This window comes from Falco rusticolus, chromosome 4 (genome assembly GCF_015220075.1).
Source record: "Falco rusticolus isolate bFalRus1 chromosome 4, bFalRus1.pri, whole genome shotgun sequence".
Classification (NCBI taxonomy): domain Eukaryota; kingdom Metazoa; phylum Chordata; class Aves; order Falconiformes; family Falconidae; genus Falco; species Falco rusticolus.
The window spans coordinates 56,675,184-56,700,695 of NC_051190.1; the positions used below are offsets into that span (position 1 = coordinate 56,675,184).

The following is a 25,512-nucleotide window of genomic DNA, read 5'->3' on the forward strand; positions in this document are numbered from 1 at the left end:
CAGTTTTTTTCATTTATTTTTCATATTTATACAAATTAACCAAAATTGTTATACTGAAGTAATATAGTCACAGAAGTTACAACATAATTTTTTTCAGTCTGTTTTGGTTGGCATTAGAAATCACAGTACTCGCAATCGAAAAGCTATCATTTATTGTTTTAGTCATAGGTACACTGCTCAGAGTATGTAAGGTTTCTTTTGATTAATGAGTATATAATTCTGCATTGCATATCTGAAATCTGTCAAAGAGTGTTAACGCTGAAATATTGTTAGGAACAGAGAAGAAAAGGTATCACAACACTGACATTTTTCCTTTCCCAGATGAATAATTCAGGTCTATTTTACACGTTAGATAGTAATGCTTTCTGTTTGGTTTTCCTCTCCTTTCCCTGACATTGTGCAGCTGAAATGGTTCAGGGGGGTGCGTCTTTATGAAATCGAAACCTGGGGGCAGTCACAAAACGGACACCCACACTGTATCCTTAAAAGAAGACGATCGTGAAATGCAAAAGGAATTCACAGTTAAGATTTCCAAATCGTACTGAACTTTTCAGAAAGGACCAGAAAATAATCTTTACTAAATCTGGTGGTGGTGTGAGATCCCAGACATATTAAAAATTGATTGCACTTGTGCAATTCATGAGCTTTCTCCCAATTAAAGCTGCCATTGTATTCACTATTGTGTCCCTGTTACTATAGCAATGAAATCGGTATAAAAACCTGGATAGATACTGACTGATTGCTACACCTGATATATAATTTTTCACAATCTACATTCCATTCATTATTTCTTAAATTGCTATGAAGCAGCATAATTTACCATAATGGATAGGTAAGAACACACATACCAATTACAACATCATCAGGAAACACACAAAAATAAGTTGGAGATTATTTTAAAAGGAACTAAGAAATGAAATTGGTTTGTACTAGTTTTAAGTAACCATTCCCTACCTTAAAGTTACTGCTACACTGTGGGGGGTGAAACTGAAGGGCAATTTGAATCTCACTTTAAGCTGACTATTCAGCTTTATTGTAGATTAAACTACTTTACATTTAATGAATATTCTTCTTTTCTAATAGCAAACATACATCACATGAATACATTTCGCTTGTCTTTAAGTATTAATTTTTCTCAAGTTCAAATATCCATTAACATCAAATATTTGCCTACTCCCATTAAGCCATTTCTGTATCATTTGCAAATTGCTCGGCTTCTTAAATACCTCTGTACATTTTCCTTCTAAACACCTTGATTTTTTTAAAGACTATTTCTGTATGTTTTCTTTACAAGTGGGTAATGGTGTTTGGTTCGTCTTCTTCATTTAGCAAGGCTGAAATTTTGTCGCAGCAGCATTTACATTTCTACTTTTTAAAATATCTTTTACTTTGAGGTTTATTTCCCTCCAGATGCTCTCATCAACTTGAATTTGCTGAGGTTGGAGATCTTTCTCTTTTCCTACTGATGGAGGAGAGGGGGCTTAAAGAGCCTTGCTGGGAGTTCAGTGGGCAAAATGAGGATTTAATTTCGGACAGGGGAGCAAAAGTCAATGCCAAAGGTGCCTCACCCTTCCCTGTCCAGCAGGGAATCTCTACTTTCTCCCCATACATTTAAAAGGAGGTGGGACATGTCTGGATTCCTGTTTATACTCAGGGGAGATTTCATCAGCGTGGTCAACAGAGCCTAGATAACTGCTTCTCTCACTGTTAAATAAACATGCATTTTGTTCAGCTATTGCAATTAGGCATTTCCGCAGTCTCCAGGGATTTGCTGCCCTTTGCAGGCTCTGCAGGGAGCTGTGACCCTTCCCAGCATGGATGATGTGAGGCACCTCCTTTCCCAAGCAGTCACGGGGTAAAACTCATTGACTGCTACAGCTGATTTGGTTATCTCTTCATCATGGGTCATCAAAGGGCTTGGATAACTCTGTACGCCACCGCCACCGAGGGATGTATTTTGAATGCAACCTGGAGGAGAAAGTGCCCTTTGAAAACACCCTGGGATATTCATAATTACTGAGAGCTAAGCTTATCTCTGATTCAGCCTGGGCCAAAGCTGACAAGTAACTTGCCCATCTCAAGGTTAGTACCATGACCTGGGAAAGTCAGAGATAGACATGAGATGCCATTCCTGCTTTCCCATTCCACCCATAGATGACTATCGCAGCACAGGCAAAGCTAGCAGGTTGCAACAAGGCTTCACTTTGTCAGGTTCTACTGTCTATGCTGATCCGCCAGACCACATTGCTCCTTGTGTCTGCTACATCAGGGTTTTTCCTCCTCCATCCAGGCTCTCTTCCCCTACTCCTCAGAGCTATTTAACCACCTTGCAGGAACAGCTACAGCTGCACATCATCTGTGCCAATCAACCCACTGTCTTTGTTCACCCTTAGATGACAGAAATTCCTTCTTGCCTCTAGAAACTGCAGGCTATCTTTCCCCCAAAGCAGAGGAGAAAAGCAAATAGGGACGAAGGCAAGACTAGCCACTGCGTCAAGTCTGCTTTTTGTCTATAACTTTGGGTGAAATGCGAGTAAATTAGCACTGGAGATGGATATGAAAGTTATCTATGTAGGTGATGTTAGAGACACTTTATAGTGGCATTCTTAAAAGTGATTAGAAGCTTACATCATATTGATCGCAATGTCATTCAGGCACTGAAAATCCTATTGGACATCCATATATTTCTTTGGGAGGCGTAGATATATTTTTAAATCTATATTTATTATTTGTCTGTTCCCTCCACATGAATGCAAGGTGCAGATGTTTATACAAAGGAGGCGAACTTTACCCATCTTCACGGGTAGGTAAGCAAAGCTTCAGACAGCTCAAACTTCATAAAATTAATGGGTTTAAAGCTATGTAAGACAGATAGCTTGCAGGGAACAAGAGATAATATGAACTGAGCTTGTGTCATGAAGTCTGAGATTCGTGTGACTGATCCGACCATGCTACTTACTGTAGGTGATGTATTTAAAAGTGTTTAAAGTGTGATAGTGGTGACCATTGTGAAGTCAGATGGATTAATAAATCTCTTCTCTGTTTTAACCTGCCATGAGGCTTCCTAATTTCATTTGTGAATAGTCCTTCTGATCATTACAGATGTGCTTTTTCCCATGACATGAAACCTTCTGAGCAGTGCCCTGTCCAAAGCATCCAAGACATAATTTAATTTCCTACATCAACACTGTCATTAAATTCAGAGCCCAGTGAACTAAAGCTTTTGCCAAAAGATGACAATGTTCCACCAGTGCATTAAAGCTAGAGACCTGGTGTACCATCATGACTCCTTTCCCCAATTTCTTACAGTCCTACATACTTTGAAAGAAGGTAACTTTAAAGATAGAGGGAGATTGGCAATCAATCAACCCAAATTCCACAGAAAATAAAACATCATTTGTCTCAGTATATTGCAAGACTATTTTCTTGAAGGTGTCTCTTCTACCTCATCCAAAACTGCTAAGAACGAAATACAGATGGGGTAACCAATTGTTATATTGATCCTGACTGTATTTAGCATAGGGAAGGATCCAGCACCCAGATCTTCTGCGTCTAGACAGTGTTCGTATCTTTAACGCATTCTCATGCTGCAGAGGTACCATCTCATATTCCATCCAGGGGTCACTTGGCTTTCCTTCCTTTGATTCATCCCATTTTACCTAGGTGAAATATTAGATGTCCTGAAAGCAAAGTGTTATTTGAAATGAATGTGTCAGCCTTAGCTTCTCTCTCCAGTGTCTGGTGATTAAATTTTCCTGTTGTGCAGCCAATGCTTAATGCAAAGAAGATGTCTTCCTTCTGCCTTGAAATTTCCGCCGGCTGGGTAATTCAGAAATACTGCACTCAGGAGCCTTTGGATCAGACTGTAAGCGAGGTCATGCTCTGTCCCTAAACAAAACCACACGGAGAAACGGGTACAGTCAGTAAGAGAAATCTTGGTTCTCCTGCAGGAGTGGCAGGAACCTCCAAAGTTGCACAGGTCCCTCCTCGGAGGGGAGGACTTTTGTTTTACTTCCCTGTTATTGAAGAATAAGAAAATTTAGTTTTACGGACAGAAGTTTACTGTGCCTTTTAGCTTCAGGGCCAGAGGATGAGCCCTGTCCCTCTTTTCTAGCAGAGCAGGCATAGCTGCAAAGATAAAGTCTCTCTCCTGTCCTACCCAACAGCGGCTTCAGCCGTGGAGCAGTTGCAGGTTCCAGCAGTGAGTGAACTCTTCCAGGTTCCTCACCTGCTCCTTGCATATATCATCATCTGTATATCATTAATCTGAATCATAAAGATGTGCTGGCATTTAATTTATATATATGTGCGTATATACATACACACATATATGTACAAGTATACGCACACAGATCCAGAGAGGTAACAGTCATCAGTTTTCCTGCCTTCTACCCAGCTTCAGTCATAGTCTTTCAGTTTAGTTTATAGATTCAGCATCGCACATTTTCTGACTTTACTAAAGCAGAGCACTGAAGTGGAAATATTCAAATAAAATATAAAGGCCTTTTATAAAAATACTGTCACTGTACAGACAGCTCTCACTGTGAGGCTGACAGACACATTTCCCCCACCTTTCCCATCTACTTTGCTCTGCTTCACTCCCGATTTTCTGTGAGACACTCAGAAATCCAGAGATGGAACAATACCTTAAAGAAATACTCAGCTCGGAGCCTCCCCAGCTTTGCTTACTGAGGTTACAGCCTTTCCCGTGAGACCTTGTATAATCACATCAGTTAGTCTGATGGCTAAATAGACGCCTCCCTCCGCACCCCCCATGTACAAATAACACAGTTCCTGAAGGAAGAGTATTGCCAGAGTGGCGAGGGATTGCTGAAAGGGGACATAGGGATGGTAAAGGCAGCGAGGAGCTTTTTCCAACTATTACTTGGGGGATAACTGGGCTGAGATATGTTTGTCTTGCATAGAAAGAAGTGACTCCTTGAACCTTCCTTTGAGCAGGATGGAAAATAATGTAAGTCCTGTGGTTTGCTGCACTTTCTCTTCTTAGAAAAAAGATGGTTTGTGGTAGGGTCTCCTGCAGGATTCAGTGACCTTTTATTTGCCTGAAAGACTTTAAAGGACCTGAGCAGAAACTTTTTTTCTGGGTGAGTGGTGTGTAAAAGAAAATGAAAGTGGGGAGGAGTGAGTATTTATTCTCTCCTGTGCAATATGCTTGCACAGGGGTTTCCCCTATGTTTCTGACTTGTTATTTTGCTGAGATGAGTTAACTAGGGTCAAAAATAACACATAGAAGAGTGAGTAGGTATATAAGGAAGGTTTTCTTCTATGCATAAAAGTGGCAGAGATATATTTTATATACAAATCTCAGATTCTTTAGTTATAATACTTATTTCAAAGTAAAGAGAAAAATTTCAGTAACATTAGGTTTTGTAACATTAGTCTCTCTTACATAGGTTTATGCTTAGTAACATTGTTCTGATACTAACATTTATTTTTTGAGACTTAAGAAGAATGGATCTTATTTTAAATGAATGTGGTTTTTGTTTAAAAAGGCTTAATTGAATTTTTTTTAATTCTGGAATATGCTGGGCTGTGTTTGCTGAATGCTTTTATCGAGATAAACTGGAGCAGATAAACTAATACATGAATTTTGATGGGGAAGCAAATTAACAAATTATGCAATCAGAAGAACATACAATTTGCTGTTAGGTGGTGAATTCGCAATAGAAAAGAAGGCAGTCTTTTAAAACTCACAGAAATGGTCTGTTTGCTTTGATGAAGCAGAAGATATTAAACATTTCAGGTTTGCATTTGAAGCAGCTGCAAAAGCTTTTATCTGCTCGGAGTGGTTTATGTGTGTTCAGTTCACCACAGAGACAACAGGTAAGCCTCTTGAGAAATGATTTTAAGTGGAATAGAGCTGTACGATATAGGAAAGTGCTTTATTAGGTTGATAGGGATGATAAACTTGTGGACGTAACCAGTACAGAGACCTCAGAGAACCAGGTGCTCTGGAGGTTCATCCCATGGTACCAGTACTGTTCCTTTGTCATCTTTCATAAGTTTTGATTTTTTGTTGTACTACATCTTGATTTTCTTTCTAATTATTTGACTTAACCTGAGGCTATTTTCCATACCAATGGAGAAAAGTTCTTTGAAATTTGGATTTCTTTCTGTAGGATGAGAAGGGCAAATCATAAAGTTAATCATGAAAAGTGAGGAGCCTAATAATGACACGAGGTGTGCAAGTGGGTTGTTCAGAACTGGCTTCTGTTTAGATACATTTTAATTTATTTAGAAAAATGTTTCTGTGTAGAAAAATGTGGCAAACAAAAGACCATGTAATTTGAAAATTTTGTACAACTTGTGGAATCCCTGAACTTCTGGCAATCAAAATTTAAATTGTATATTCAAGAGGGGTTTGTTTTGCAAACTGATGTGAAAAGTTTTCTCACTCTTATTAACAGGAGGGGTGTTTTTTTCCAGATTTTATTTCATGGACCACTTCTGTTATGATCTTGGGGAGAAACATTTCTTTTATATTGTATCTGAAGTTTTGTCCTCTAAAGCATATATTCAGCTGCTAAAAGACCTTTCTGTATCAAAATGTACATGATGAAACCAATCTTCAGAACTACAAAACAGCAAATCTGTGATACTTTTAGTGCATTTAGTATTTTCTGTTAATGGTATCAGTCCAAAATCCGATCTCTGTATTTCACTGACTTTCTATAGCTTTTGCTAGTTGCAATCAAGTCATATTAATATGAGCTAAAAGTTTATAGAGCCATTAATCACATTAACCACATTTGAAACACTGCTTGCATGTGACAAGAAAAAAATCTGACATATCAGCAGTATGGCCTTTAGAGCCCTAAATATGAATTGCAAAAAAACCAAGTTACCATTTATTAATGTCACACGAATACAGTTGCAGCAACTCTTACATAGGTGCCCTTAGCCTCTGGCTGGCTGCAGACAGTGAGAGCTTCGTTCTCATTCCTTCAGGCTGAAGACAGTTCAGATCCCCACTGTTTGCTGCAAAGCTTGAATATCCATAAACTCCGCAGGCGGTTCAGTACAGCATTATAGAAAATATGTGGTTAAAAATCACAACTTGCCCCTCTCCTGGCTGCTCAATGTAACCTGCAGCACATGCTCCTTCCTTCCATGGCTGTCCCTTTGGCAGGCCCCAGCCTGCCAAGCTCGGTGAAATGAATGAATTTCCTTTCCTCCTCCTTTTCCTCCTCCTCTTCCTTTCTTCATGGGGTTGAAGAATGAGAAACTCACGCTGTCCAGCCCTGCTTCTTAAATCTGTCCCCAGACCAGCTGATATTTCATGGTATGGCACTTCAAAATTGAGATATGTTCCATTTCACTTGGGCTTTCTAAGCACACGTAATATTCAGGTTAGGAGAGGGCTGAGTCTCTTCTCTGCTTTGTAAAACTGCACACCTGAGCTTTAATGCCCTGTCATCTGTGCCCAGAAACCGGCCAATCTTCTCGGTAACAGCATGGGAAGGACATTATTATCTTAGTCTCTATGCAGTTGTCACCATATAAGACCACAGTGTGGAGGATCAATGGACCTGGCTCTCAGCACACTTCAGTCACAGGCACGTGCTGTTTGGTGAGCACATTGCTTCCCTGTACTGCAGCTCCAGCCATGCCGTGCATGGTCCTGGGCTGTGGGGTTTCCTGGGGTCTTCTCCACACCCTGGGTTCCTCAGAGGTTGGAGAGATGGTCTGGCATCCTGGTGTTGAGTCATGGTGTTTCCCACCAGTCTTTCATTGTCTTCTGCCCCCACTGTCCTTCGTTATGGGCATGGGTAGGGGATGCCTCGCTGATGTACTCACATCAAACTGTGCTGTCATTGTCCCGTTTACTGTTGGCCTTCACAACCTTATTCTGGCCACTTCTGAACACTTTTGCACTTCTTGACGACCAGCAGTTTGCTTTCCATGGTTTGGCTTCTTCCCTGGGCACATCAAAGCTACCAGTTAAAGTTCATGGGCTTATGCTAATAACTATGCTGATTATACCTAACTCACCCTAACTCCTACAGCCATGCACTAGCCTATGGTCATTAAAAGCTTTTCAGCTCTTTTCTCTCAGATTCATGTGGTGCCACAGAGTATCTTAACTTCCTCAGTGCTTGCAACTGGCCATATGACAACTTGTCAATTGACTTGCTCAAGCACTTACCGAAAGTGATCTCTGCACAGATTTAAATTATTTATGATAGCAAAGTAGCTGAAAATTAGTCCACCCTTACCATGGAAAAGAAAATGTGACTTAACACTTCACTAATTGCTAAGAAGTCTTGTCCTGTAAGTACCCATCAAGAAAGGAATGTAATATAAGGCAAGCCTAGAATTTTTATGTGTTCACGGTCTGTTGGTTACTAATGATGTTTGCCCGGTCCTACCACTGACTATGGAATAACTAATCTCTGGAAGTTCAGCACCTGTCCATCAGTTGGGGCAGCAAAAAGAGAAAGTCAAATGGGTGCACAGTTCACTTTATCTCATCTCATTTGAGATATCTCAGGTCATCAACTGAAGTCAGCTGGCACCCTGAGATGTGATTCGTTTCATTCTGAAAGAGTGTCTCAGCAGGCAGTTGGAGTGCTGGTGGAGATGGAGCTGTCTAACTCAGATGTCCGCAGTGTGGTGAGATGAATCCCACCAAAAGGGGCTTCTGGATGAATGCTAACAAGCTTTATCATGTCTTTTTAAATCATTTTGTGGATATCCACACTGTTTGCTACCTTCATTCCCCAGTGCTGGGAACTGTAAACTGTAAAGCCAGATGAAAAGAGTGGAATTCATCTCATGCTAAGTTTTATAGGCAATGGAAAAAATCAGTTGCATTTTGCAGAACTCTTCATGCATCTTAATCTATATGTTTCCTTAGCATTAGCTGGTCTGTGCCCTCTGTGGTGTTGATTGAAAAGGAGGTATAGGGTAGCTAGATCAGTTGTTGCCATCTTTCATTCGGACATCATGCTGGGAGACTCAGGGACTGGAGCTCTTGGCCAGGTTGTCTGGAGAAGGTAAAAAAATTCTGGGGTTGCACCTGGAATATTCAAAGGATGGTGCCACATCTCAGTTCAGGTAAGGTGTAATGTTCTAAAGGTGGGAAACTAATGGGCAAACATGCCGATCATTGTCTCTTTTGGCAACCTGAATGGAGCTACGCTGGATGGTGGTGCTCAAACCTGTGAGATGTTTCTTGTAGGCTGCTCTAAACAGGTAAACTAAATGGGCTGAAGTAGGAATAATATTTGTTTTCCTTATATAGAGGCATAGGGCAAGTGTGTGTGTGTGTGTCTTTTGCTTTTCAAATTAATGCAATATTTTTATTTCTTTTCTGTTATAGTGGTGCTTGGTGGGAAGATAAGAGGCAAGGGGCATAAACTGAAAGAACAAGGCGTCCAAATGGATTGAGACAGTCAAGTATTGGAACATATTGCTCAGAGAAGTTGTGCAGTCTCTGTCCTTGGAGATTTGCCTGGATAAAGCCCCGATCTTATGACTGACCCGACCCATTTTGAGGAGCAGGTTAAACTAGAGACGTCCCGAGTTCCCTTCCAACCTGAATTATTCTATGATTAAAAAATTGCATTGTTAATATAAAAAAGATATTATCATACATGTTTTAAAGACCATTAAGACAATGTCACTTTGGTTTGATTAAATCATCTGCCTCAAAATATAGAAAAGTTTTTAAGGAAAGAATAGACCAGTTCTACAGAAGCTTTGAACTGCTGTTAACTCAGTCATTCCTTATTCAGTGCTAGAAAAATTCGTCTTACCTGCTGGCAATTTAGTTATAGAAAGATGCAACACACCCACAGTAACTTTGGGTGGTGCAGTTGGCATGGCTTTCCAAGATCCATATTGCTGTTCTTGGCTCCTGAAAGAGTTACTGGAGATACAAACAGCTGGATCAGTCCTGAGTCCCTAATTTTGCTTCTCCAGGCACTGGATGTTATCACTGTGTAAGATGCAAAAGTGTACAAAATCAACTGCACTGAAGACAACTAAAAAAATTTAGTTGTTCAAATAGGACAAAGCTTTTCAAATACCATCTTCAAGTAACTGTTCTTCCAGTTACTTAAAAGAGAATTTCTGTGCATATTATTAAAGCATTTTTGAACCAAAGGGACAGACAAGAATTGCAATCGTCCAAGCTAAAGAAAAAAAAAAAAGTAATAAGGTAATTCTGGCCAGTCTGATTACTAATTACCTTGGTGGTGCTGATCACAGTAATTGTCAACTATTACTTTAGTTGACTTTTCAAATAAAAACTAAACAGTTGAATTGTCAACTATTACTTTAGTTTTCACCTCTTTCCGTAATAGATCATGAACCCAGGAAATCAAATAATGGAGAACAACTTTTATTCATTGAGTGAGGATTGAATTGGGATGATTAGAATAGCAAGAAAAGGAGAGAAGACATCTTTGACAATAAGCTTGTTTCCTAGTTTGTCAAAATGAATATTCCTAAGGAGGAAAACACGTTTGGAAGAAATCAGCCTCACTTCAGAAAGCTATCTAGCTAGACATTTTGGGTTTTGAGAAATAATTCATAGGAAATACCTTTGACAGCTAAAAGAACAAATCATAACTTTTTTTTTGTTTTATTATTATTATTTTTCAGTCATGTTGATTTCATTAAGCATTCTCTGCTCTTCAGTCAAAGGAAAACTTTTCATTTTAAAGAGACATTAAATGTCACACTATTTTGTAGGTATTTCAAGTCTTAAGAAAAGGCTAGAATGGTACTTTGCTGCATCTGTGACATCAAGGGCAAAAAGGACTTTGCATTAACACTTTTTACTTCTTTTAGTCAAATTGCTAAGTCTATCCTCGGTCATATAAAAACCTAAATACATCTCAGCTGTACTTTGTATGTTATCTTCCCTGAGACTATAAGTAACAGAAATTATTTTAGGAATATTTTTAAGATGCTTGAATAAATCAGGAATATTTTTTCTGCATTACTCCATTTTTAATAATAATTAGATCTTATTCAGGACTAGGCTGAGTAGCTCAGAAATGCCAGTGAATGGAAACTGTAGTTTAGCCCTGTGCTCCATGGCTTGCAGCTGCTGTCAATGGAAATTTTGCTACTGACTTGTGAGACAGCAAGCACAAGACTTCATTTCCTTAATGTTTTTCTTAATGTATTTCTTAATGTTTGTTCACCTGTGGAGAAATTTATAAAACCACCAGGAAAGATTCTCCTGCCTGGTCTCCAGCTCTGCCGGCAACACGCAGATTCTCCGTGCCCTCATGCTGCCTTCCATTTCCCCATCCTTTGCTTTAGCTGGCAACATCTTATCTTCCTAGGTGTTGATCAGCCTTCTAATAGTCTTCAGGAAGAATAGTGTAACCAAAGTTTCTTTTCTGGGATTTGAAAGATGATTTAATGTAAGATAAGAAAAAACCACAAAGAAATTTGCAACAAACCCAGAATTTTAATGGTGAAATTTTGAGACCAGGTAGACTTTTATGGAAGTGCTGTGTGGAGGGATGGGTATGTCTGGATGATTTGGCACAAAGTAGAATAAAGTAATTATTGTATTCCCTCCGTGCATTGCACAGAAATTGTGTCATTTCATGCATCATTCACAGCTCTCATTACTGATACCACAACATCTAAATTACCCTGAGCATCAACAAAACAAACGCCACTCTGGCTAGCTGAAGACCTGAAAACTTGCGAGTAATGTTATAGTTTTCATGTTTGCTACGATACTATGTACAGCTTCCAGACTCTTAGCTTGATCTTGAAAAGCATAAAATAATGAGTATTCTTGACTGAATGTCCTATTTCTCTTCCAGAAATGTTGCTATTTCGTGCTGGAAGCAAAGGTTAATTTTCAGATTTATAATTTTGTGTGCTTATTTAATGGGAGAGGGGCAGGCAGACTGCAAAAATGAAAAGATTTCACTGCAGTTAGTTTGTCACTGGCCTCCAGTTGTTCTTACAACGATGGTTTCCTACAGTTCAGGAAAGTGAGGAAAAGCTGAAATCATGTTTTCTGGGGAGAAATGAAATGGTGTTGCATGGCAGGGGAAGATACAGGGAGTCAGCACACAAGTGGTAAAACTATTTTCAGCAAAACAAAGCCTCTTGATTCAGACTTTGTGTTTTCCTGGGATGTTGCATATTGTACCTGGAAAGGAAAAATGCAAGAACAGGTCACTTGGCAGTTGTTCAGCGAGGACAGCTTAAACTTTCCAAGATTAATTACTGACTGCTAGTTATGAAGTCAGCTTTGAAGGACACACTGAAGTGGTGGTGAAATTTTCTGGGTGGAAAGACCTAGATGAGTGCCTCTAATGTGATCTTCTTCCATGCAGACCCAGCAGTGATCCATCCTGGGTAAAGTCCTCGAACAGATGGGATCATTTCACAGTTTGCAGGTGGGACTGCACTGGCTCAGTAGCTCTGTGAATCTGTGATGAATGATCAGTGTCTTCCTAGAGGTCATAACCAAAGACAATATTTTAGAGAAATCTCCTTATAGAGCTTTTGAGTGAGTTTAGCACAAGGGTGCAGGTCTGGATCATCTTATTCTGTGTATCGTTCTCATTTTTTTCACTGTCAACGTACATGCATTTCATGGGCTTGCTTTGAAGCCTTTCACAGTGCTAAAGTAGAAGATTGAAAGAAGGATGAATTCACTGCACTGCCAAAGTATGGACTCAGGTAGCATTTAGTTGAATGGATCGTATCCAAGACCTGACCAAAATTCTCTATTAAATAATGCAAAGTATTTTGCTAGTATGATGTCACTTTTGTTCTTCGGAAAATTGGGCATAAAACATAAACTTTGTGCTTGACAGTTGTCAGATCAAGCATTTCTGTCCAACATGTCGGTCAGTAAAGACTCTATGGGTCACAAACCTCCTGACGCCTGGATGCTGCTTGTTCCTGTGCTGACACCACCAGGGTGGGTTAACCATCTGAGCAGCTACATCTTCATTAGTTAATTTAATACTTGGTCCTTCTATTGCAGACACAGCTTCCACACATTTGATATTGTTCTGGTTTGATGGGCTTTACTGTCCCATTTCCAAACACTGGGTTAAACTAGTACCTTAGTTTTTATCTGAACAACAGCTCAAGAGCATTTAAGGTAACAGGTATGTTAAATGAGGTGATCTAAGGAGACTTTTAAGTATATAAAGATCTGCCCAAAATCTATCAGATACCCATAATTTTAGAAAAATTCTGAACAGGCATCTCACTGAAAAAGGTATTGACCCTATCTTTTTTTTTTTTTCTTTTTAGAAGCTGATGGTTCAGAGAGTTTGTGTTATTAGCCATGCATGGGCAATGGGTTTAATGTTCATAACTTACCTGTTATGGAGCTACTGTGCTTCCTTTCTACTTATTTCTATTATTTGGACAGAATTAGTGACAGGAAGAGAAGAATGAAAAATGGCTGAGTTCTTACTACCTGGTACGAACAACTTCCGTAAGTTCACTAACGAATCCTTGGCTGCTATCAAAAAGAGAATCGCTGCCAAGAGGAATAGTCGAAGAGTTACTATAGACCAGAAACCTGAGGAGAAACCACGCCCTCAACTTGACCTAAAAGCTTTCCAGAAGTTACCAGCTCTTTATGGGAGTCCTCCTTCAGAGCTCATTGGGGAACCACTGGAGGATCTTGACCCATACTACAAAGATCGTAAGGTTAGAACCAACCAAGATGCTTGGATTTTAATTTGTTTTATTGTGTTCCTAAGAAGAGTTTATGTGGATGATCCATCAAACAATTTTGCTTATATCCCTTTGGAAAAACTATCATCCTTTTCTAGGTTATAATAATGCTTGCAGTTGGCACAGCTGAATGACATGCTGTAATCTTCTTAAAGAAAGCTTAATTTTGAATTATAGGAATTAAATTAAATGAACTTATTAACATTTGAATCAGAATGGAAGCAGAAGAAACTGGATAAAGGAAGAGAAAGCAGTTTTGAGTCAGATCTACAAGAAATGAGAGTAAAATTGTAGACTTTCTTAAATTCCATAGTTTGAAGCAATGTGGTCCTCTCCATCTCAATGCTTATGCTCCACTTAGATGTGCAAAAAATTATCACCTAAGTGTAAAAATTATTTTAAAACATTTGCTGATGAATCCTTAAAACCTACTTAGTCAAGCTCCATATTCTAGTCATAAAGTATTGAAGAATATGATTTTCAATAAAGAACAGAGAAATGGGAACAAATCCCTGGAATTTATGCTTATTGCATGAGAAACGGCTAATACTTTGAACTAAATTGTACAGTCTTAGAGCTACAGGATGACTATCAACAGCAGCAAATAATGATAAAGGCTGCAATTCTTCGCTCCACCTCTGTATGCCTTGGCTCAATGAGAGGCACAATTTATTTTAAGAGAGCAGCCATAAGCAAGATTAGTTGTATGCACAACTGTTTGCAAGTCCTAAGGTTTACAAAAGAAGTTCATGCTGAGGACTTCTTTTGCAGGTTGACAGTTAATGGGCATTAACTCTTTCATCAGGTTATGATGAAAGGATAGCAAAGTATTGCAAAAAAGTCTTCCCGTTTAAAGAAATTACTAAAGTTCAAATCAAGCTCTTGCTCATCACTGATACAACAGGATATAGTACAAAAACATGATCTGTGTTCGACTTCCTGAAAAACTTACTTCATGTTTCTTTCTTATTTTTAAAGACTTTCATGGTGCTAAACAAACAGAAAACAATCTTCAGATTTACTGCTACACGTGCCTTATGGATCCTCAGTCCTTTCCATCCAATCCGAAGAGCAGCGATTAAAATTTTAGTACATTCATATCCTTTTGTTGGCTTCATTAACTCTTTTTGATTACAAAACCCTAAGTAATCCTGTGCTTTTGTATTTTAGAGCATTGAATGAATCTAACCTTTCCCTTACTCCAGATTACTTGTAGTTATGAATTACCTTAGAAATTATTATTGTCTAGGTGCTCTTGTGCTACTTTTAGAAATAAATAGATTTGTGTTGTATTGAAGCCTGATATTCTACAGGTTTGTGTTTCGAGAATGATCTCTGATGTTGGTTTAGTGATGTCTCACAAACAAGTATCTCATGCTGAAACCTTTCTTGGTGAAAAGACTAATAAGATCACTGTTCTCTTTCTCATCTGCTGTTTACCCAAACTATAGGAATTAAATTCAGCTCATGTGCCAAAGCCGATCAACCATTGGCCAAGTTTAAAGAAAAAAAGGCTGAGGTAGGCAGGCACACATATGAAAATATGTAGAAAGAAAAATTATGCAAACTTGCTTCTTTAAGGAACTAGATTAAAAATATATATATCTTCGGTATATGAAAGTGAAAATTTCCAAGCATGCTGTTGCCGGGAGTGCCTTTGGAATAGAAAGGCAATGTAAATCCCCCCTCATATCTCAATATTAGTGGATGGGAATCACTGGTGTATTGCTCCAGTTTGGCACTGGGGAACGAGGCCAGAACAGTAATGCTGTTGCTCAGGGCTGAATCAGGCCCAAAGTAGTGTCTGCTCTATCCCCTGTGTGGATTTTAGGGTTCCAGCCATCTCCTGGTTGTGTGGTGCTGGGTTATCTGCAATGGTTCCAAAGTTGCCATTGTAGCAGGGTACAGACATCCCTGGGAGTGGTACCCCTCATCTGGGGCTTTCCCTGGACAGCAGGTTGTCTGGTGTTGGCATTTCAACACTAGTGGTCCAGCTGCTGGGTTTGTGAGAGTTTGACCATGCCTAGAGCTAAAGCCAGGAAATTTTTTATGGTGATGGAGAGGATGGATGATGGAAAGGTTAGATGTCTTTCCCATGCACATCTACCTTATGGATTGCCAGAACGTGTGGTATGGCCCAAGGCATGAGATTCTGCTCCAGATCCGGGCACTTAAGCTTAGGTGTCTACGTATGAGCTAGGTGCCAGGTTCCTGCTCACACCCTATAGTCAACAGGTCCCAGAGAGCAGCTGGGCAGCCCCAAGAGTTGGCTAAACATGGGCATCTAGAGACCTTGGAGACACCTGCAAGAATCCTTGCAGACTTCACGCCGTTCCTTCAGCAGAGCACAGTTCTGCCCATTTAGAGTCAAGTCCAGGCTTCACCTGTGTGACCTTGGGCAAGTTTTAAACTTTTATGCTACAAAGTGCAACTAAAAATGCATCCTTCCTCCAGCTCTTTGAGTGGTTGAGGATGCTTTTACCAAGTTTGCAATGCTTAGAGCAGCAGATCTCTAGCCCGTACAGAAGTCCAGATGGCATGAATAACAATGGTAGTGTGTTGTCATCTGCTGTGACTCAAAATCAGCGAACACATGTGCATGCTGTTCTTACATGTGCTTTAAGATCAAAACCAGTTACTACGTCTATGGCTGATAGAATATTTAGTTACATTTCTGAATCAATGTCATATTCTTTGCCTTCACTCCTGTGACTTACATTATTCACTTTGTTTATCATGTGCACTATTATAACTAATTGTGCATTCATGGCTGTGACTGAGTCCTCTAAGGCTTCTCAATCTCCTTCATGGAACAAGTATATTGAGTAAGTATCTGTGGGTATGCATGTTTTTTCATTCTGTAGTTATATTAAATTATTGAGACTTGCTACCTTTACTCAAAATAGTTTATGGGAGTTTTAGAGGGAAAGTTGCTTGTGTTGGGACTTCATTTTTATTTGCTTTGGGGGAGTATTTTTGTCTTTAAACTCAATCTCTACAATAACTGTGGTGTTATAGGAGACAGTAAGTGCAGATTAAGTAGTTTGGCTGTTGTACTACCTTCCTGTCTGTCCTACTGCTCCAGTTTGCTATCCCACTTTCTGAAGTTACTCAGTAATTATTTGCTCTTTTTCCAGACACATTTCCCATTCTTACTGATGCTGATGAAGCACATCAAGAGTTGCTGTCTTTGAAAATTCTTTTTAATAATACTGAAATGCTGAGTTTTGCTCTAATAAAACATTCTGTCAGAAGCTCCTGGCCTGCAGGATGCTGTTAGAACGTAAAGCTCTTATCTTCAGCGCTGCTAACACTTGCAATGTTATATCACAATAAATCCATGCCTTTGTAGTCACACTTAAGCCGGATAATCCCATGGTTTTATTTTTTTAAAAAGGAATATTTCAGCTCTCACTTTTTCAGTTTGGCACAAATATGTTCGAATACGAGCTCTGATAATTCTAACACCTAATGCAAAGGAAAAGATTCCAAAATACTTATTTTTAAATACAGGTCTAAAATTGTTTCTGGCTATCTCATGTTACATGACAGTGAAACAGCTGGGAATGGCAAATCCTCATGCAAGCAGGAACAAGACTTGTGCATGGTATTAATATACACGCCTCCAGAAGATGCTCAGATACTTCCCTACCTATGAGAGCATTAAAGGTTAGATAAGAGTTGTGTCTGCCATTGGCATCAAGACTACTATTGAAGTGCATTGCAACAGTAACTTCAGAACACTTCTTTCCAAACGAAAAGGGAAGCACTACATCCATATAAATTCTCACTGCATTTGCTGACTACCAAATGAATGCCTTTTGAATTCTGTAGGGAGATCGCTGCCTTGTTGAAATGATAAGTGCACTCAGTAAGTCCAGAAGAGCTTTTACTGATAATTTTCCATTAATAAGAATAATTGCCATATTAAATTGAAAATCCCGTACTCTTGTATTTCTCTAAGTGTTTTAAACATCCTGCACAGAAATGGATGCTGCGTGCCCAAAGTAATACACAACACGTCACACGTTCACTTGGCCACTTGAAACCAGAGGAAGATACTAGTTTTGATCTTTGTTTTAGCAAGTAGCTAGGAGGTCTGTGTTTCTTAAATTACAGGGATGTACATGAAAGAGTTTGAAAAAGAATTGCTGAAGGCCAAAAACCCACGTCACTGGCATGCATGTTAATAGCTGGGTCCAGACTGCTGTCAACTACTGTCTCAAACTCCATGTGAGTCAGGTACTGATGGAACACGTGGAAACCACCAGCAGTCTGCCCGGTGCTTCTCTGCAGCATTGGCTTGGTTTGCTGGCCCAGACAGTAAATAGTCTGCCTGTGTCTCATCTGTTAATTGCTAATACTGCTGTTTTCCTCTCTGGCACTTTTCTCCCTTCCTTAGATTTACTTTCACTGGCATTTACACTTTTGAATCATTGATAAAAATATTGGCCAGAGGGTTCTGTCTAAATGAATTCACTTTCCTTCGAGATCCCTGGAACTGGTTGGATTTCAGTGTTATCGTTATGGCGTAAGTGGGAACATATAAAATATGGATTACCTGCGCTCGCGCTCTGTATTTGAAGTTCTTGCTGTGGTGCAAAAAGCTGTCTGCAGTACAACCTGTGGGTCCTAACCGCATCTGAAATGACCTAGGGCATTGACTCCTTCTTTTGTTACTCACTGTGTAACAGTGGTTTAGTCTTCCCAGAAGGGAATGGAGTTGTGCAGGGCAAGATGTAGTCAGCGGTGAGTGCATGGGAACGGATGCATTGCAAGCAGTGAAAAGGAATAGCCGGGCTGTCAAGCATGGGCATACTGATCCCGTGAATGAAAGTGTGAGTCTGGAAATAAAGCGATGTGTAGAGGCACCAGGACAGTGGATTAAATTTGGGATCTTTTTCTCAAAAAAATGACAGTTTGAGCTTCAGTCTGCAGTAATTAGAAAGCTTTTATGCTGGTTAAGAGCAGCTACAGAAGGGAGATTGGACCAGTTCAGCCAATATTTCAGCCTGAAATGCATAATTTTGAGTCTTTGTTTATATTTTAAATGCATGATATTTTAAGATGCTGACACCAAAGCAGCTGTGCACAAGCCAAGAGCTACCTCATAAGGAAACTCTAATAATCAAGAAATGTGTTTCTATTTTTTAAGTCTTCAGACAAATCCTTGATATGTAGTTCATTAATACTTACAATATGCTCAGACAATTAAAAATGACCACTGTAAAATAATTGCCCTGTTTACACTGTTCAACCACTTGACGTATCATGCTCTGACTTTACAGGTACGTGGGAGCGTTTAGTAAGTTGGGGAGCATGTCAGTCCTTCGGACTTTCAGGGTTCTGAGAGCTTTAAAAACCATTTCAGTAGTCCCAGGTAAGAAATCCTATTTGCTGAATATTTTCTGCTACTCACAACTGACTCTTTGCTCTGATCAAAATGTTGGCTTTTGCCTTTTCTTTTTTTCCTTTTTATTTTTCTGTGTCTTTCACTGATTGCAGATACAGCAATCTGTGTGGACACAAAGAGTGTCTCAGTTCAATTGGCCAAGCCAGAATAAATCAAGTGTTAGAAACAATCTTGTATTTAATTTATTTTCATTATGCTTATAAAGATTTTGTTAACACTTTAAAATGTCAGTTCTACAAAATTTTCTTATAGCTGGTCTATGTGTTATGGTTCAACGTAAACATCTCTGGTGACTGAATGGACCTAACTATTAATCATCTTCAATCACCTCTGAGAAAACAGTTTCCTTTTCACTTTTCCCTTAGTTATAAAGTCAGTGGATTATTTCTTATGATGAAATATAAATTAAGAACCAATGGGTTGCCTCCCTCTTTCTGGCCTTTTTGATAGTATTTGTAATTGTTTCCAGTTTATTCACAGATTACCAGTGTTGAAAATTTAATTTGAATTATGCATATTACTTTTTATTGGATAAGAAAATCTAGACTATCTCTGGTTCCTGATCCTTGCTTACATAATTCACAAGGATTAAAGGAACATCTGGAAATTGTAGGGTCAATCAAATGAGGAAAAATAATATTTTGCTCATATTAATCGCTCTCTCATACAAACTATACATGCATCACGAGTGTATTTGCCACATGTTATTCAGGAATGTTGGCACTTCGGTTATTACAGATTGTTTAACAGTAATCGAGTATGATATATGAATCTCAGCATCATAAGTGTATTTGCCACATATTATCCAGTACTTGTGGCACTTTGATTATTACACATTGTTTAATCTAATCAAGTATGATATATGAATCTCAGTTTTTCATCCCGTTTTCCCTTTGTATATTGTCTCCCTAGGACTCAAGATCATTGTAGGGGCACTTATCCAGTCTGTTAAGAAACTTGCCAATGTGATGATCCTGACTGTTTTCTGCCTGAGTGTCTTTGCCCTCATAGGCCTCCAGCTTTTTAAGGGCAATCTAAGAAATAAGTGTGTTACAAACTCTACAGAGCACAATATAATACCATATCTCCTTAACAAAACATGGGAATCCTATGAAGCATTTTCTAACGATACAGGTAATTTTTCACCTTAATTCATTTTTAGGTGATAGTATAGACACCTATGCCTGCATGTATAACCACTGCTGTAAATGATATTGATGTTTTGATGATTAATATTTTGAGGAGTTACTACCTGATAATAGCCTTCAGATTGCCAGAGCAGCTTACAGACATCCAGGAATGCACCCCTTCACTATAGGAAATAGCACTCCCAAATTTTCCAGTAACATCCAGCTCTGTTTCCCAGAATGATATGACAGTAACTGAAATCCACATTAGCTCATTCTCTGCGTAATTCCCCAAGTTCACCTTTTACTACATGCTGAAGAGTCCTTACATCTTCGTTTTACTGCCCAGTGAATTACTCTTCCAAACATCTTCACTTTGCTGCCCAGTGAACTGCTCTCTGGCTTGAAACAAAGGAATTTGTTTAGAAGTCAAAGTTACTTTCTTCTTCATATCATGTGTATCTTATTTTATGTCTTATATAAGATATATACAATATACATCTTTCATGTATATATCTTGACTGAGGCTGGTGATGGAAGCATAGAGCAGAGATCTGAAAATGCACCAAAGCATTCTCAGAGAAACAGCAATTATAAGGTGCAATTCAGGAAGGAAAAGCCTTGTGCTAAAGGAGAAGCATCAATATACATGAAAAAATACACTCAAATGTCTGCGCCAGAAAAAAACCCCAAGCTTCATCGCTGAAGACAATCCCCAGCAGTGAGCTCCGACACAGCAGTGGTTATGCAGGGAGAAAAGCATTCTCCAAGGGGAAGTGCTGAAATCCGTAAAAATGCCACACAGGGTTGCTGTTCGTATACACTCTGCGTGGAAGATTTGTGCAGACAGGATTCCTTCATTAACTTCATGTTACAGGGGAAGAAAGTCTTTGTATAAAATATTTTTGAAGAAAAAAGTTTTGCAAGAAACTCCTGTACCTACAGAAAACCCCACACATAAGAACAAAGTCATTTACGTATATAGAAAGTTGTAAAAATCATAATTGAAAGCAAACTTCAAGGGAAACCAGGCAGTGACTAGAACACTACACAAGAGACCATGGATGTCATAAACTTTGGCTAAAAATAATAATTTTCTGTGCTGAAGAAACAGGAAACAAAAATCTACTTCTTTTTTTTTTTTAAATGAAGAAAATTACAGCTGTATAAAGGCAATGGCCTGGAGAAAGCAGGGCTCAAGAAACTGAAAGTCTATGTTGCTTCACAAGCTTTCTCTTGTTCGCATCTTATGCCATACATCTTGTGTGCAGGGTGATTTGCAATGACGGTAGAAGGAATAGGAGGGTCCAGACAGGTTTAATGAAAGCTAGATGAGTTTCCTACAGGATTTAGGACTTGTAGCACTGTAATTCCACTTTCCTATTAAATGATCTTTTGGTATACCTTTTTATGGGCTGCTTTGGTCCTGATTTTGTGGGAAGTTCCCACCTCCAACATGGAGAACTATATGTTATTATGACTCTCTAAATCTCAGTCACTGAACCTTCTTGCAAAGACTTTTTGTCAGCTGGCAGTAGCAGAGCTGAACAAAATTTGGGTGGAAAGTAGCCCAGATAGTGACTCATTCCTTTCTGGTGTATTTATGTGGCATGATACAGCTGATACTAAAGATTCCCGTTGGCTCTGAATCGTGCTGACACACCTGATGAGCACAGCTGAGGTTTGAGAAGCACCAGGAAGACATGAAACCTCCTTTGAAATAATAAACCCAAATCTTCATGGGGCTAATTAGGCATTAGCACTAAAGCTGTTACTTTCCGTCTTTGGCATCGAAGTAACTAATGCCAAGAGAATTAGGGGAAGAGGTCAAAAAGGGCACAGCTCCAGCATCCTAGTGGAGAAACCTGTATTTCTCAGCTAAGCAGGGTTAGGACCTGCCATTTGGCTCAGCAGAGCAGTGCCACACCACGGTGTATAACCACACAGCCAAATACTCGATCTCCCTCCTCAAAACAGGGTGGGTTTTTTGTTGCTCATTGGAAACAGAGCTGGTCTATGCTACCCTAAAAGATATTTGTAAGCTGTCCTGGAGAGGGTTAATTGCTACAGGCCAAAACTGTGCTAAAGTTTGTGCTAGAGATTACCAAACCTGTAGGGACTGTGCTTGAGCCTGTGCCCTCCAGCTCTTCATTTCCTTTATACAGATATGGCCAAAGTGATAGTGTTTTTAAAAATTCTGTTTTAAGGAGTGCCTTCAGTCTCAAACATGTGCATACACACATGCATGTTTACAGAAGAGGACAGGGTGTCTTGCAAACTGGTGCAGCTACTGTGAGCATGGGAAACCTGTCTGTGTGTGTGCACGTACACTTACAGGTCACTGATTACTCATTGCTACTCATATTAAACGATAGAGGATTCAAGCTAGAAAGTGCTTTGTTTTAATTTTTTCCTCCCCCTTTTTTATAGCATACTTTGCTAAGAAAGAGGGCACCTCAGATATTTTGCTATGTGGTTCTGGTGCTGGGTAAGTGCACTTAAGAATATTTCTTCTTTGGAAGTTTTCTCTGCGTCAGTGCTTTTAAATTTGCTCGGTTGTACGAGACAAAAGCAGAAATTCCAAGCTTTCCTTGAGTACAGAAACAGGAACACAACAAAATATAGTAAATGGTCAGATAGTTCAATACTTGTAGGGAATGAAGCATGAACCTGCAGCTGGCTTATTCACATCTAAATTCCTCTGAGCCTTTCCAGAAGAGCTGTCTTTCTCTTCCCCAGAGGTACAGGAGAGAACTGAAAACATAAAAGATCTCAGGTACAGCACAGGACAAACATGGTCCTCTGTGAAGGTTCACGCATGTTAAACTGGAAAAACAAAAGATGGATTTTGGAGGGTGGATTTGGGCAAGGAGGGAGATGTGGCTGCTTGGGGCAGGGGATGAGGACTGGTGATGAGGGACTTGTCCTGGGTAGGTGGTCTGCTCCAGCCTGTCTTCTTCCTTTGCTGTTGGGTTGTGGGTGCTGCTTTTTTTATCCCACTTTCTGTAGCAAATACTACCTGGAGTAGAAAACTGGTTTGGAATCTAATGAAATTCAGAGCTGCATAATCAGAACTCTCACATAAGCTGAAGTTTTCCTTGAAATTTGCACAGTTAAAAGAGCTCCACTTTTTATTATTACTTCTAGGACCTGCCCTCCAAACTATACATGCTTGAAAATTGGGCCAAATCCTGATTACGGTTTCACTAGTTTTGATACGTTTGGCTGGGCTTTTCTTTCCTTGTTCCGCCTGATGACCCAGGACTACTGGGAGCGTCTGTACCAGCAGGTACCAGCTTTCTGCATCGTTCAGAACTGGCCTTCTAGGGAGAGCAATAGCTGAAGCAGAAAAAATGTAGAGAGGACAAGAAACCTCAAATTAAAGCAATAGCTGCAATTCAGCAAGCCTGCATCCTCCCTTCCCCCATCCCACATTTCCTAGGATGACTCCTAGGAAAGGGATGCTGAAGTGCAACAGACCTGCCACTCTGCTGGTTTAGGGACTTAAAAAAAAATATGAAAAGGGTCCTGTATTGTACTTCAAAAATATAACGATGCCTAATCAGTCATCCTCATGGGATATACGATCAGTGATTCACAGATGATAGTATAGGAAGAGGGAGAAAGACAGGGAAGAAGGGTGAAGGAAGGTACATTTCCCTTTAAGCTTCCTAAAGCATTGTGTCTGGGAAGCTGAATGCTTCTAAAGAATTTCAGAGACACATTGAAAGCCTATTTGGTATTTATTATGGTGACTTTTATCTGTGGGGTGTGTTGCTTACAGACCCTCAGAGCTTCTGGGAAGGTGTATATATTCTTCTTCATGCTGGTCATCTTTCTGGGCTCATTTTATCTAGTCAACTTGATTTTGGCTGTAGTAACAATGGCATATGAAGACCAGAACAAGGCCACCATTGCTGAAACGGAGGCAAAGGAAAGGAAATTTCGGGAAGCCATGGAATTATTACAGAAAGAGCAGGAGGTATGTAAATTATTTTCTTGAAAGCATTAGTCTCAGTGTTCTGTCGCCTGTCACATAAGAAAGACCATCACTCCTTGTGTGCAGCTATATATAGGAGAATCATAGAATCACAGAAGCATTTAGGTTGGAAAAGACCTTTGAGATCAAGTCAAACCATTAACCCAGGACTGCCAAGTCCATCACTAAACATGTTGCTAAACACCGCATCTATGTGGCTTTTAAACACCTCCATGGATGGTTGTTCCATCACCTCCCTGGGCAGCCTGTGCCAATGCTTGACCACCCTTTCAGTGAAGACACTTTTCCAAATATCTAATGCAGACCTCCCCTGCCATAACCTGAGGCTGTTTCCTCTTGTCCTGTCACTTCTTTTCTGGGAGAAGAGACCAACCCACACCTGCCTACAACCTCCTTTCAGTTAGTTGTAGAGTAATCGTAGTAGTCACTCACAGGAACAGGAGAAAGTGACAACTTGATTCCCAGTGATTCCTAGAGCTACAGCACCAATTCCTTGTTTGGTTGTGTATTGTTCCTGTGAAACAATGACTTTTGTTGTGGATAATGAGCATTAAAGGCTTCTGTTACTGTAAGAAAAATAATGTTTTAAAATCTGGAAAATGTAAAATTCCATCAGCTAGCAGCTTCCAAAAGAGAATGTAGTTGGTTTTTTTAATTATTATTATTTTTTCTTCTATTTTATCATTGCAGGCTGCTGACCAGAGTAATATGCAGTAATTCGGGTGATCAACTGCATTAACATCTGAGCCAAAACATATTGTAGTTCAGCTAAAAGTCTCTTGTTAATTTAAATGGCTTAGAAGCTTCTGGAACAAAATACTCCTGTGTTTTGAAAACATGGTCCTAAAATCAGTACAGGAAGGAAAGTCAGCCACAGTGTAAATACATTCCCAAGGATGCCCAATGAAAAAAAGAGAATTTTAATACTGTTTGAGCATTTATTTGGGGAAAAAGATATATCCTACAGCATTATTTTCAAACTGAGTATTTTTATAGTAAGCAAATCTGCCGTTTGGAGGAAAAGGAGTTATAATGTGATTATTTTTCCCCTGGCAGGCCCAATACATGCGATCATGTAACATACTGCAAATAGAAAATTGTTCAGTGCTCCATATGTTGGGGAAATTCTCTCCTCTTTCTTTTAGTGTTATCACACATTGGAAGATTTTTAATGAGTCTTGTGAAACAGAAATTGTTAAGAGGAAATAACACAGAGCACAGAAGTGTTTTCTTTCTGCTTATATTCAAAGTACCAGCAAAAACAGAGT

The 25,512-nt window shown here is 39.4% G+C and overlaps 1 protein-coding gene across 5 annotated transcripts in view; it reads left to right on the plus strand.

Annotated features, from left to right (window-relative positions):
• The first annotated feature begins 4,827 nt into the window (after window positions 1-4,827).
• Window positions 4,828-25,512, plus strand: part of LOC119147506 (sodium channel protein type 5 subunit alpha-like) — a 46,706-nt gene continuing 26,021 nt past the window's right edge. For 3 of the 5 annotated variants that reach the window (XM_037386629.1, XM_037386632.1, XM_037386633.1), the window contains exons 1-10: window positions 4,828-4,972; window positions 13,394-13,677; window positions 14,683-14,801; window positions 16,422-16,529; window positions 18,107-18,235; window positions 18,993-19,084; window positions 20,030-20,251; window positions 22,675-22,732; window positions 23,392-23,533; window positions 24,029-24,226. In XM_037386629.1, coding sequence (XP_037242526.1) covers window positions 13,423-13,677; window positions 14,683-14,801; window positions 16,422-16,529; window positions 18,107-18,235; window positions 18,993-19,084; window positions 20,030-20,251; window positions 22,675-22,732; window positions 23,392-23,533; window positions 24,029-24,226 — 1,323 coding nt within the window. In that variant the 5' untranslated portion in view covers window positions 4,828-4,972; window positions 13,394-13,422. Of the gene's footprint in view, window positions 4,973-5,764; window positions 5,845-12,341; window positions 12,402-13,393; window positions 13,678-14,682; window positions 14,802-16,421; window positions 16,530-18,106; window positions 18,236-18,992; window positions 19,085-20,029; window positions 20,252-22,674; window positions 22,733-23,391; window positions 23,534-24,028; window positions 24,227-25,512 lie in introns of those variants that run through there. The other 2 variants (XM_037386630.1, XM_037386631.1) reach the window with 2 other exon arrangements.